The sequence below is a fragment of the Aplidium turbinatum genome, chromosome 12, assembly GCF_918807975.1.
Source record: "Aplidium turbinatum chromosome 12, kaAplTurb1.1, whole genome shotgun sequence".
NCBI classification, from domain to species: Eukaryota; Metazoa; Chordata; class Ascidiacea; order Aplousobranchia; family Polyclinidae; genus Aplidium; species Aplidium turbinatum.
The window spans coordinates 10,519,840-10,533,671 of record NC_137483.1 but is presented as its reverse complement, the minus strand read 5'-3'; the positions used below and the strand labels follow the sequence as shown (position 1 = coordinate 10,533,671).

The 13,832-nt window shown below is 36.9% G+C and overlaps 1 protein-coding gene across 1 annotated transcript in view; it reads right to left on the bottom strand.

Moving 5' to 3' along the window:
* LOC145780580 (protein unc-80 homolog) overlaps window positions 1-13,832 on the bottom strand; it is a 45,007-nt gene that overhangs the window by 9,853 nt on the left and 21,322 nt on the right. The window contains exons 26-45 of the mRNA XM_082592206.1: window positions 12,452-12,885; window positions 11,978-12,118; window positions 11,246-11,304; window positions 10,393-10,547; window positions 9,629-9,822; window positions 8,773-8,939; window positions 7,969-8,123; window positions 7,392-7,535; window positions 6,685-6,804; window positions 6,132-6,331; window positions 5,219-5,374; window positions 4,881-4,961; window positions 4,267-4,446; window positions 3,595-3,792; window positions 3,101-3,221; window positions 2,150-2,334; window positions 1,802-1,930; window positions 1,267-1,383; window positions 565-659; window positions 8-132 (exon numbers count right to left, since the gene is read on the bottom strand). Of these exons, the coding sequence (XP_082448332.1) occupies window positions 8-132; window positions 565-659; window positions 1,267-1,383; window positions 1,802-1,930; window positions 2,150-2,334; window positions 3,101-3,221; window positions 3,595-3,792; window positions 4,267-4,446; window positions 4,881-4,961; window positions 5,219-5,374; window positions 6,132-6,331; window positions 6,685-6,804; window positions 7,392-7,535; window positions 7,969-8,123; window positions 8,773-8,939; window positions 9,629-9,822; window positions 10,393-10,547; window positions 11,246-11,304; window positions 11,978-12,118; window positions 12,452-12,885 (3,156 nt within the window). The remainder of the gene's footprint in view (window positions 1-7; window positions 133-564; window positions 660-1,266; window positions 1,384-1,801; window positions 1,931-2,149; window positions 2,335-3,100; window positions 3,222-3,594; window positions 3,793-4,266; window positions 4,447-4,880; window positions 4,962-5,218; window positions 5,375-6,131; window positions 6,332-6,684; window positions 6,805-7,391; window positions 7,536-7,968; window positions 8,124-8,772; window positions 8,940-9,628; window positions 9,823-10,392; window positions 10,548-11,245; window positions 11,305-11,977; window positions 12,119-12,451; window positions 12,886-13,832) is intronic.

The window sequence follows — 13,832 nt, the reverse complement described above, 5'->3', positions numbered from 1 at the left end:
GACTCACCATCAGATGGTTTTCTGGTCTTCTTTATGTGTTGCAAGTAACAAGGCAAGATGCTGTTTAAAATGATCAACATTTCCAGTGTCCGACTGCTTTCCGGTTGGTAGGCTATCACGGTGATGCAAAGTCTGAGAAAGAACTTGCGTTTAGTCGTAATAGCTTTACATTTTTCAGGCAAATCAAACTAACATGATATAATCCATATATTGTGTATTCCAGCACCAGTGACGCAGCTAGAAAGAAAACTTAATGTGGGTAAAAGTAACTATTGGGGAGGCAAACGTCATTAAGCATGAATTACAATGGTACTAAAACATTTTTATTTCGGGAGGAGGGCAAACGAAATTTTTGGGGGGCAGTTCTTCCTCAAACCCCCTCCCCCTTAGCTACGTCCCTGCCCAGAATTTTTGTCAAGATTTGAGTTTGAAGACTTGTCAAGAGTTTGTTTGAGTTTGTCGAGAGTTTGAGTTTGTCAAGAGTTGAGTTTGAGGACTTATAATCAAACATAATAGAGAAATAGACGATATCTAAAAACATAGTCTTTTTTCTTCCACTTCTACCTGAAATAGTCGTTGAAAGAAACAGAAGGCGGGTCGGTTTCCAAACAAGTATCTGCTGGCTTCAAAGGCTTCTCGCTGTAAACGCCACTCAACACCTGCGTAGATATAAATACTATTTTCAATGAACGTCGAATAATAAGCCTACTATTTGGGTTACATCATAAACGTAACGGGTTTCTGTTACAAGATGAGCTAGAAACACTCAAGTTACACGACGAATACCGGTGCAAATAGTGTGATGTTTGAGTTAATGTGCACACATTATTGATCGTCTCGAGTACCAGCGAAAATATGGTTGGTTGGTTTTGAATCTTTATCCTCGGACTGACAAAGCCTTGATAGGTTATTCCTGGTAGTTTCGCATACTTGTAGAGGCTCTTGACACAGGGCCAGTTACCGAGATTGACAGAGTGAAGTTTTCCGATTGTTGAAGTGTTGTTGCCGGCGAATTATTTCATCCATCAGGTGCCGCGGAATGGAAAGCAGTCCTTAGAATGCGTTGCTCAAGCGCACACCCCGAGAGTCGAACCAGCCTCGCGTGATTTTGAGCCATGCGCGTAACCACTGAGCTATCGGGGCTGACGGGGTGTCTGACAACAGTTGAACCACACCTTGAAACTTCACTGAAAATCAAAAAAAAAAGAAGATTAAAACCGCACGATTGCTGCGTTCATTAAGTATAATGTTAAAAACTGGGATTACGTGAAGTTCATCGAAAGTCTCGGACTTAGTCAGAGATAATAATAAACGGAAAAAGCTTTCCGGAGAAATTTGATCTTCTTCTTCCGTTCGTTCGAACACAGCGTTGATATTGTATTCCTGTAAAAACAAACCCACGTGAGGTATAGCTAAAAAAAAATTCAAAAACGCACTAAAAAATAAATTCTTATGGAGAAGATATTTGTTAACGGCAATGATTCCAACTAATATTCCTCATAAATATTAAGGTAACATACGGTAAAGTTTATTATGATTCTTCCATAATAATTAGATTTTTTATAGATTACGAGCCAAAACAGAAGTAACAATCAAGAAGTTGTAACCTGGCAAATACACTTTCACAAAGCCTACTGGTGTGTTGATGCATAACAAAAAGGTGTCAACGTAGAAAAAAGAAAAAAAAAGTTTATTTAATTAAACTACGCATCACTTCCGATTTCGCAAAGATTTACAAAGCTAAATGTTGGTTTAAATTTTTCAAAAATCATATTTAACAAAAAAGAAAACAACTTCTTACCGACAAGAGAGGCGCTGCACTAGCAAACAACTGCAAGAGGAAGGGTTGTCTGTGAACGGTGAACATTTGTGCTAACACCATGTCGAGACAAGCCGTGATGGTGTTGTTGTTGTTGTGCTTGCTGTACACCTAAACGTGATTTCGTGTAGGCACATGAAATTGAGTTTCAAAAAACACTTAGAAGAATGATTTTGAGCAGAGAAGAACTCGCTAATCCCATTTCTTACAAGACTGACACCTCTTACACTTATCACAATTCACATTCACGTATACTTATCTCTTACACCAAATTAAATCATTGCTTTAGACGTTGACACGCTATCGCATGCACTTTCACAAGGTCTATACCTTGAGCATTGAAGGCAAAACTAAACTGTATCCGTGCAATGTGAACGTGTGGCTGAAGTGTACAAGGAAGTTGATAATGGCAGCAGAGAGAACTCTTAGAATTGGAGCCTGTTCGCAATGGATCACCAAGGCAGCGCTCCACGCGTGCATGAAAAAGCTTAAGTTGTTTTCCCACGAGGATTCACCTGTTTAATAAAGAAAGTATTGATTGATTGTGAAAGTCTTTATCCTCAGACTAAGAAAGCTTCTTTTATAGCTTAATCCTGGCAGTTTTCCATACTTGTAGAAGCTTTGAATCATTGACAGAGTTTTAACCACTAAGATTGACAGAGCAAGGTTTCCAACTGTTGAAGTGTCGTTGTCTGTGAATTATTATTCCATTAATTAGGTGCCACTAATTGGAAAGCAGTCTTTGAAATGCGTTGCTTTAGAACTAATCCCAACCGTTTCGTTTATTGTTTTTTTTTAGTTTATTGAATATTAGGCCAATGCAGTAGCCTATATCGGAATAAAATAGCCTACAAGGCTTTGAAAAGACTACCTTGCTTGCAAAAATGTAGCTTTATTTTAAAGGAGAGTATGAACATACTTTACGTCTTTAAAAGGTAACAAACTTTAATGTAATTTTTGAGAATCATTGGACCAGCTGTTGAAAAATCAACGTTTAGAAAGATTTGGTCCCATTCTCAGTTATCGGTTGAGCTTCGTGGAATGAGAAGATAAGTTTCTCATCGCACTGGGTCTTTGGCATTAACGAGATTAGGGTTGCCAGTTCCTTTCTCTCGACCGCCTTTCCTTATGGCAACTATGCCCACCCAATTTATTACACCTTGGGTTAAGGTGCTCATCAACGAGGTTTGCATTATTGCAAAGTCAACGTCTTATCTGCTGCGTCATCCCGCCGCTACTTTTTGTTTAATAATATTAACAAAAAAAATGTTGAAATCCTACTTGATAAAGACAACAAAATTTCTGAAATCAATTCAATCCAATAATATTTTTGGATGGCGTCCAGGTTCCGAATTTCATTTCCATATTTGGAGTCAAACAAGTAAAATTCCGCATCCATCGCCTAAAACACCATAGTGACAATAATTTAACAATTTATAACGTTGCAAACTCTTCTAATTCTGACACTAGCATGACTGCCAAAGGGTCTTTCGATCTGAGAAGCAATCTCGTCGAAGAAAACATATCCGAAATCATAAAATGGTGAAAACTATAAACACCAAAGTTTTTATGTGTAAACAATAAAAATGAATCTGTCAGTATCCACCGATAGGTCTGTGAAGAATGATCGTTCTCAGTTAGATAAGAGGTAAGCTAAGTACACAAAAACGCACATTCATGATTTCTTACATCATGTTTTCTTATGTTAGGCTAACTTTTCTGTTTATATCTTAGCATGAGAAGCAAGTAACCATAACATAGAAAAAAGTTTTGACCTTTCTTGGAAAGGACCACAACTTGTTGAATTCCGCTTCTATAAAAGTTGCGTTTAATTCTTTATCCGTGTCATTCTGATGACTTCGAAGACCTTCTAGAGTCAAGCGCAGTCTTCCTATTTCAGCTTGCTTCATCTGAGCCACCCTTCGTGACAACCTGCAGATTGCTTCTTCATGGTCAAGCCTTACGAAGGATATCTGGAGAGAAAATAGTATTTTTAAAAGTAACAATAATGTGCAATGATGGTGTTTTAAATATGCAGGTTGAAATTGATCAATAAATTAAAGCAATTGTCTTTGATGAACTTTGTTAAGTAAGGCTTTCATTCATGTCATAAACCTTATTTTAAACAAGGATAGTGGAAAAAGAAAACTTTAAAATTGGTTTTCATAGTCTAAAGTAGGCTAATTCATTATGCAATTATGAATAGAAATGTAGCTGAAGTTTAAACTAAATAGACGAAGTCGACCGTGTCACATGTTTGCATTGAAATGTTTGACTTTGAAGAGATTGAAATGTACTGGAGGAGCAAAATGGTTGGAGCGTCTAGTCAATCTAATGAAAAAATAAAGCGCCCAACCTGTAGATTATGAACATGAGTTTTGTATCTACAGTTTAGGCTCTTTATTTTTTGATTAGGATTAAAACACTTTTCCACTTTTTTCCCGTACTTGAGGTGTGGCGTTTTTGCGACATGTGTAGAAATCTCTGACGTAACAGTGATGACACAATATGAGTTTTGTGTTCGGGTCTTCCATTTGCTGCAGTGGACGTTCCGATTCAGGGATATCCAGAGATTTAGCACCTTCCGTGAGAACATGTTCAAAAGTACTGTAGTCAGTAACTTGGATCTATAACATAACTTTTTTATAAATAAATGACAAGGTTTGTTGGGCTGTGGACCAGAAAGCCTATTTACTGAAGAGAAAATGCATAAATGAACATTAATACGTTTTTATATAAAAATGAGGAAAAAACATTTAAAAATCGTTCGCTTCCAATGTAGAGCTGTTATTATTCGGACACACGTAGCATATTGCTAAACTTTTCTTCATTCTGGATACACAAGAAAGGACAAAATATATTCGAAGTCGGCCGAGACAACTTATAGCTATACTCACTCACCTTCAGTCAATGCAACAAAAACACTGAAGAAAAGATGACATTTACTGCATATGAATAGCTCTGAAAAAATTCAGCCCGAAAATTGGGTAGCCGATAATTCTTTATTTAGATTCTTATAAATAAAACAGTTCGTTTTAGGCAACTATTTGGCAATTCATACCGGGTATGCAAAGTTACATGGGTGCTCTTCACTCCATACGGACAACTGTTTGGTTCCTTGCATTCCAGCGGTAACTAGTAGCTAAAATAGAAACAAGTATATAGCATAAAGTATTTTGAAAAAGCACAATTGATATTCCAATACATCAGCTGTTAAACGCATGCTTTAAGCGTAATGCACAGCCTCTAAAGTTGCAAAGATAGTAAGGTTTAGACACCCCAGACAACAACAAAATTGCAATGGCTTCAAAGTCTAAAACGACGCAAATACGGCGACTTTTTTCCGGCTGTTACGAGCTCAGCTAGGCTGTCATCCAAAGTTCTAATTATTGTACTTACCTGCATTTCTATTTGTTGTTTTCTGAGAACTTGCTTAATGATTTTAAAATCAAACGCCTTTGAAAGGGGCAAAACCGAACAAAAAGCAAATGTGCTTGGAATGACGACAGGTTCGCTGATCTTTGACGTGCGGTTGTACTGGATCACACTTTCTATCTAAGACAAAATTTGAAATGACAGAGTTCAGAAAAACGTTTAGTGTTATGTATATTTTTTTAAGTTAGTCAAGCTTGATTGACAGAACGTCAATTTTTTTAAAAAATATTTTTGCTTTTGCAATCTTATGATTTTTCTATCAAATCATGTTGCCTCGTTATTCTTTTCAATACTGACCTCTCTTAAAAGTTAATTGTGACATTATTTAAACTAAAAATAGAAAAAAAAATTTTTTTACCGGTTTCTGTCATTTGCATCTTTCAAACTTTAAAAATATCGGTAATTCAGCTGCCCATACGTTGATGGACAAATACACATTTCACAATCAATAAACTTTGCATTACAAACATACAGTATTGTTGCTCCCTCTTAGCAATATTTAAATAACATGACCATTGACCTGCTGTGAGCAGCTGACAAGCTTACCGAATGGCCTTTTGCTACTGTGGCTAATCTGATGAAATTATTTAACACCAAGCGCACTAATTAAGCGTTTCTCTATGTTGGTGAATTGTGTGTTATTGTGGTATAGGCTTATTGTGTACCACTGTTTCACAGAATCTGATTAGCAAATAAAGTGATTTCTCTTTGAACTTACAATTTTTGAACCATAGACAAGCAAAACAAAGTAACCTTTGCGGGTTTAACATAATGTACTATCACATACAAAACATGTTAGATATTTTGTTTTATATGTAAACTATGTGAACTATTGCATGTTCAAAAATGCAAACTCTCTACCAAAGCTTTAACTTACAATTTGTACAAAAAGTAAATGTGCAACATTTGGACTCAGATCTGGGAGGAAGGTTGGGAGGTTGCGGATAATCCAGAGAGCTTTGAATCTTTCATCTTCCTTTTCTTCTTGACAGAACAACTTCTCGGCCAAGCTTCGAACAAACAGATTGGAATCTTCGTTTAGACAACTGGTGGTCACCGACTTCGCAACGCTGCTCACTGAAACCAAGTTAACATGATCAAATTTTCGGAGAATAGTTAGTGTTTGATTCACACAAACAATAATAATAATAATGTTACGGTTTTATTTATTGTCGCTTTACAACTGCTAAGAATTTTTAGCGACAAGGCTCAGTTTTAATTTTGTATCAGATTTAAGATGCCACCAGATTACTGTCCGACTTATCATGCAAGTAAAAACATAATCTGCAACGCTTTTGAAGTCTTTGGTATGAGCGGACCTGGAATCGATCTCAGATCTACTGAGCTGAGTTGCAGAAGGCCACTGAACTGTTTTCACACAAACGAAAAAAAAGTCATCCACATTCAAATCAAACGTAAGCTACACTTGCCAGATTGTCCATCCTTAGTCGTGGCCACATCTAATATTAATTGAATGACTGTTGGAACGCAATCACCAATAGCCGGGGGGAAAACACAAGAATTGGGGCGAGAAACGTTATCTGCAAAGCCTGGAAGCAATCACAAATAAATAATAATGTTTCATCCACAATGTTAATGTTTGAGAAATAATAATGTTTCATGCATTCACAAACGCGCGATAGCTACTGGAACAGCATTTGTTTATTTTTTTGTTAACTGAGGGATTTATAAAACGATAACAGCACAAATCTAAACCAGAAAATCGCAAGAAGTTATTATGTTAATATTATTCAGTGAAAAGTCTCTAAAACGGTATAATCAAAAAAGGAAATGCTGTGCCTTTTCAATCAATCTTATAAATCGATTGCTTTCTCTAAACAAAAGCTTTGTGGAAGTCCGAACATTCTAGTTTTTTCTCAAGTAACAAAACTTCTTCTTTTTTTACATTATTTCAACGTCACCAGACTTTTTTTTGGCAGGGAACAGGGATGTAGACGTACAAATGCGTAATCCTTACTTTATTCCTTAACAAATGTAGATTCAAACGACCTGTTTTAGTCTGATGCTGCGGCCTGCGGGTTCGCTGTGGTAGTAGCGGTTTGCATTTGCTTTCGGAACACAGTTCCCTAGTCATGTGCGAGTTTAGTCCTTGACATCGACATGACAAACAACTTACTGGAGTCAGGGTGAATAGATCGAACTCCATGAATAAGGCTTGATCGGTTCGAGCGAGTGTCCTCTTTGCGGGAATCTCCGATGACCAAGGTTGAACCGGTTTGTACCGGTCGAGACGAGTAACGACGAATTTCACATGGATTGTCTGCGCAGCAAAGTCGCCTTTAGTATTAGAACATAATGTAGCTGATGCTTTGTTTGTAGAACTGGTAGAACTACTGACAGTACATGCTATTGTTGTAATTTCAAATGACAGAGAGGCTAGGAAAAATGATCTGCATCTGATGAGAAACATACTCATCATCGATAATGGATGTTTTTACCGCCACGTCGGCTGCATTGGCAAGTGGTGAGAGACTTGTTACGACAATCAAAAGGGCGCCAATTTGACTCTATTGAAGAATATATGCGGATGCGTCTTTGGCAAGAGATTTAATGGCATGCCTGAAGATGAACACAAAGATCGGCTTCCTTTCTTTCCCGTGCACTAAATATACTGCACATCTTCCATCAGTGGATGTATGTCTGATACGTCATACGGCAAAACACGCACTCACCGCAATCTGGCACGTACTCACCGCAATCTGGTTCAGCTTCATTTCTCTTTTTTGCTTCAGTAACAATATGTTGGATGACCGGGATGTTGGTAAAATGGAAGTTTTTTCTCGCTTCTGCTCTTTCTTCTTCTTCTTGCCGAATCAACTGCTTTAGCTCCTCTTCTCGATGGTAAGATCTGAAACCACACCAAGCTATTTTACGAAAGCGACCATCAGTTAGTAAATTTTTTTGTGGTTGTGCGACAACAAAATTACCAGCAGCAAATAGCACGCTATGAAATGTCCACAATCCTCTGTACAAGTTACGTCCGGGTACTGGAAATGAAACATCAAAAAGGTGCAAAAATAAACACTTAGTTTGAGGAAATACTAGAATTTAGAAAGAAAAAAGAGTTTGTTTTATTATTTATGCTTTTTTTCATATAAACATTTTTTCTACATGAACATTCCTCTTACTTCGTGTTTTTTTTTCAAATATACAAACGTCCACAACGTTTTGATGCGTACGAAAATTTGCAAGAGTGGAGTTTCTTTTAAATCTCATTTTTGACTTCAAAAACAAAGGTTCTACCAGGGATTCTACACGGTTTTGAATAAGGTTGTGTAAGCAAGTGAACAACTGGACATATGACGTCGTATGGTTATGCCAGAGGAACAAATTTTCAAAGCGTTTTGTAGCTTTTACCCTTTTCTATATCTTTGCTATGCCATGGGAAATATTCGTTTTGTTCTGATAATAATAATCAAAAAAACAAATGAAACAAACTCAAAGAATTGAGACTTAAAATATTTCAGTAAGAAAAAAAAAATAAGTTGGACAATTACAGTTTATCTGATGATAAGATTGCTGCACTTTGCACGGTAGTTCCTCTTTGTGCAACAATTTGATCAACATCAAGAATGTGCGGAATCCATGGTGGATCGGGAAGAGGAGTTGACTCTAAACCCAAGGATGATGGAGATAGAGCAAAGGAGGTATTTGCAACAGGAAACTATCAAGAAACGACATATTCTTTATTCAATCTTAGCAGAAAGAAATATTTCAAAAGTTGGTTTTGGCCTGCTAAGATCAGAATACCCTAATTAACAAAGTAACTTGTTTCTTAAAATTTTTTTAATTCAACCTAATGTAGATAATTTTGGAAGTCGTGGCTAGTTACCCACACGTTTAATCTTATGCCGCCAAAAAGAATTCGTTCATGCCTTAAAACATCTTCGTTAATTTTGAATTATTTTGATTAACCAAATTTACATTTTTTTTTTCTACTATAAATAGGCTACTTCACCACTTTTAGGTTTATTTTATTTTGACGATAGCTCCTGAAGAGAGTCAGTCGAAAACCTGAAGCTTCGAGCTACCATGAGCAACATTCTACTCGCAATTTTCAAGTTTTGTAACCAACCAACCAACTCTTCATCAGGTTTCACAACAAGCAATTCGAAAAGAACGTTACCGAACAACGAGATCATGGAGTTACTTGGTAGCAGTTGTATCACCGAAGAAATAAGCATTGATACTGCTAACCGGTCGCCATTGTCCAATTTACATCTTTCAATCAAATGCTTTGTAGTCTAAGTATCTATTCACCACAGCAGTTTTTAGTTGTTTTAATATGCTTTTACCGGTACTTTGAAAGCAAAATTTGTTTGCGACTACAAGCTTGCTTCAAGGACTATTTACCGTGAATCCAGCATCTTTATTGTCCCTTGCGTGCGTCTCTGTATTCTTCCACACTGAGCTTCTATTCTCCCAAAGCACTCGAATTTTTTTTAATGCGCTGATCCGGTGGCCCGGATCAGGGTGCTTCAATTCACTGATAAAGCTCTTGCAGACATCCCGTTTGATTTTAATAGCACAAAGCAAAAACAGAGAAGCTGAAAGATAACAACTGGTATTTGAGCAAGCACTTGAATTATGATTTGTCAAATTATTAACTATTAGGCTATTATAATTTCAGTGTAAAAGAGAGCCGTTGAACAATAACGTGCGTAGTCAAGAGGTGAAAGCGTCCGACCAACATTCCAAGAAACGTTGGGTAAAAGTTCAGAGTTCCAAGTCGGCTACAAAATATTAGTTTAACTTATAGGTAGGGTTTGCTGGGTATGGATGTTCAGACTGGTGGTTGAGCTCAAACCTAAAATATAGGGTTAGGGTCCCCTTGCAACTCCACGTTGTCCATCAAGAGCAGCAGAGATAACAATACTGGTAAAAGACTTAACGACATGTTTAAACGTGAAAACAAAAAATTGAGTTCCTGTCTATTAAATGCAAATCGTAACCGGAAGATAAAACTTATACACATGACAAAGAAAATTACTGAGCAATGAGTAAAACTCTCAAGTTAATCTCAAGACGATTGACACCTTTTCAAATTGCAGACTCAGGCTGTCGATCGACTTAACCTTGCAACGAATTTCAAAACGTTTTTCGCGTTTTCAACATACCTGCTGACTCTACCAATAGCTTGTTGCTATCAAGCAGTAGTTCCCAGCACAAAGCATAAAGATCAATCAGCATCTCACACGAGAGGGAAGATATTGATTTCAATAACACCAACAATGGGCTTCTTGATAAGCAATTCGCTTTAGTTTTGAGATATCTGAAAAACAAGGTATTTTTCCATAAATAAAGAGGTTTTTGCATTCTCACCAGCAAGCATGGTTCCTATTGTATTAATAAGCTACGTTAAATTAGGTGACTGATAGGATAAAGTCTATGCAACATTTGATGTTATCATGTAGGCTACAATGTTATTCAAACCATGTTATATGTTTTAATACGAGCCTTTTTTAAACAAATGATACGTTCATAATTTAAACAAATGTTTTATTGCCAAGCCACAACAACAAATGCCTAAACTTGTCACACACGCATGCTATATCACATACATGCCACAGCGCATGCATGCCATATCACATGCATGTCATATCACATACATGTCATATCACATGCATGTCATATCGTATGTATGTCATACCACATGCATGTCATATCAGATGTATAACATAGGACATGCATGTCATATCACATGCATGCCATACCACATATATGTCATACCTCATGCATGTTATATGACATGTATGTCATATCCCATGTATAACATAGCACTTGCATGTCATATCCCATACATGTCATATCACATGCATGCCACATCACATGCATGTCATATTGTAATAACTAGCTATGAATTGATCGTCCGGTTGCAGTAGGAATTTAAATTTATAAACACATAGATGTTTATTTCCTTTCGTCATACTGACAAGATCGGATTTTAATAGGAAAATCTGAAGCGCTTACATGTACAATGGAAAAGGTGTCGTTTTCTCTTCCACTATTTCTGAATTCATTGTGTCTACCTGCAATGTACGCTAAATTAATGTGGGACGTTATTTTTAAATATGTAACTTCCTGAAAGACGTGTAATAAACGTTTCAATAAAAATGTTTCTGAGACAAATTTCCGGACAAAAATTTCCCATTGAGAAGATAAGCAGTTGCAGATTGAATTTCACGTCGGAAAAGCTTACTTGTAGCATTGATTGTAAGAATTATGAAAATAATAGGATGCGGTTCAAACTAACTATTTATAATTCGAAATAAAACAAAATTAATCGCTAAAATTTAATTCGATGCGAAATGAATAGGCTAGTGAAGCGGTGTGTCAATACAAAATATTTCAAAATGCTTTTCTGTGACAAGTCTGAATGATTGGAATATGCTTCGTTTCGTTTTGAATTTGCAAAAAATAAACAAAATTGCTCTTCTTTTGAAACAAAATAAAAATAAAAAGTTTTGCGTGAAAACGAAGTGAGCAAAAGACTCGTTTTTGGATAGGCTTACGTTTGTTTCGACCACCCCTTAAAAAGTAATCGAGAAAGAAAACAACTGAAAATCCAGAAAACCATGAAAATTATCATCGAACGTAGAGTAGAATACATTGCTTTAGTGTGCAGAAAACCGTGAGTGTTCATCGCTACTCGTTTGCTTTGGGCAGATTCAAAAATCATCAGCCAAATTTCTCAAAACTTACCCTTTCATGTTTCGACAATAGGTTGCTCACTGTCGCCACTATGCGGTCACATGATCTGAGGATGCGTTTGTGACAAAATGGATGACAAAAGTTGACATGATCGCATAAAAAGTTTTGCTGATTGGCCAGTTGCATAATGGTCTGAAAGTATTCATCAGTTAGAAATCAGTAAATACAGATCAAAGAAAAATAGCAATAAGCAAAACACTACAACCACGCCAAACAAACATTTAGGGCTGAAGTTGACATTTTCAAAGGAAATATAAATTGCATAAGTTCATGCTTCTTTCAGACTTGAAAGTGAACAAATAGCAATTTCGCAAATAGTCAAACCTCATAAAAAAAAACGATTAGTATTTATATTTTATAAACGTATCAGGTCAAACTTTTATATGAACAGCACTAATAAGCTTGTAACCTTCTGTAACATACCACAACAAGGAATATAGTATAGCCATGATTTTAGAAACTCACTTTAATCCATGGGAGGTCTCTTCCTCTCGGAAGACAATCTATCATTAGTGAAGACCCATACAGAGACGGTGCCTCATTAGAATCTTTATGTCCAGGCATGTACTCTGACGTGGCAGATGCAGCACTCAGTGACATGGTGCTTCCGTATGACATTTCTCCGAATGGAATGTAGAGTGAAGTTTCCGCGGCACAGCAAACGCTGCCAGGGACAGTGAGCATGTTCCCGGATGTATTCATGCTTGGTTTGCAACCGCTCTTTTGATTGCTTATCTTGGTGAAAGGTCTTTCATCTGATGCGCTGTTGGGCCCACTGTTCCGCCGGATACAGGTCTTGTCATGATCATATGGCCGCTTTTCTAAAAAAATGTGTTTTTTTCGTTCGCCGAGCCTTTCGATGATGACATGTTGTGACACACTGCCATCGACACGCACAACTTGAGACAGTAGCTTATATATGAACGACAATAGGAAAAACTGTCTTTTGCGAGAAAAATCATAATTGTGACTTTTCGATAATTTCGGTTGCTTTTTCCTAATTAACACCGACTGATGACACACGGCTGTGTTTACCACGCTTAAGCTTAACACAATAAAGTTATCAGTGATCTAAGCCGTGACATAACGACTCAGAAAAGTCACACTGTCAAGGTATGAGTGAGCAATACGTGTGTACACACACGTGTAAGCTGAAAAATATCCAATTATTGTAAAACCAAATCTTTGCTCTTTGTTGTGCCATAAACATCTTATGCAATGCACTTTTATGCAAAAGCAGCATTTAAATACAAAGCATGTAGGATCAGATTTTCGGAATGCGTTTAGTTCAAACAGGATTCGTGATTCATCATCATCATCATATGCCATCTTCGAGTTCGAGTTGAAGGTTGGCTGTCACTTGTTTCCATATGTCGCGATCTCCCGCTCTTCTCTTTGTTTCTCCAATACTTGGCGAGCCAGACCACTGATGTAGCCTACATAAACTCCCCATTTTTTTCTCTCGCATATATTTCCTTTTACCATGCCTTCAACGACCAAGTGATGTATAGCTGGCCCGCGGTTTTCTCAAAATATGTTCATCGAATTAAATCTTCTGCTGAATCATTTGTCCATCTGTTTTACGTAATTGTTTTTACGTAGCATGATGATAGTCTCAGCTTCGATGGCATGCGTAGATCTCTTCTTCAAAATTTTTTACAGTTCTAAAATGCAGCTTTTTTTTGAGTGATTTTTCTCTTTCTTTTGCTAATGCATCTTCCATGTTGTGCGATGAAAGACCCGAGGTACCTTCCAATAAGAATTTCATTTTGGTCTTTCCGTTGCTTTTTTCTGTCACTATCACACTCGTGATTACATTCAAAACATAAGAGCAAGATTTCGCCGA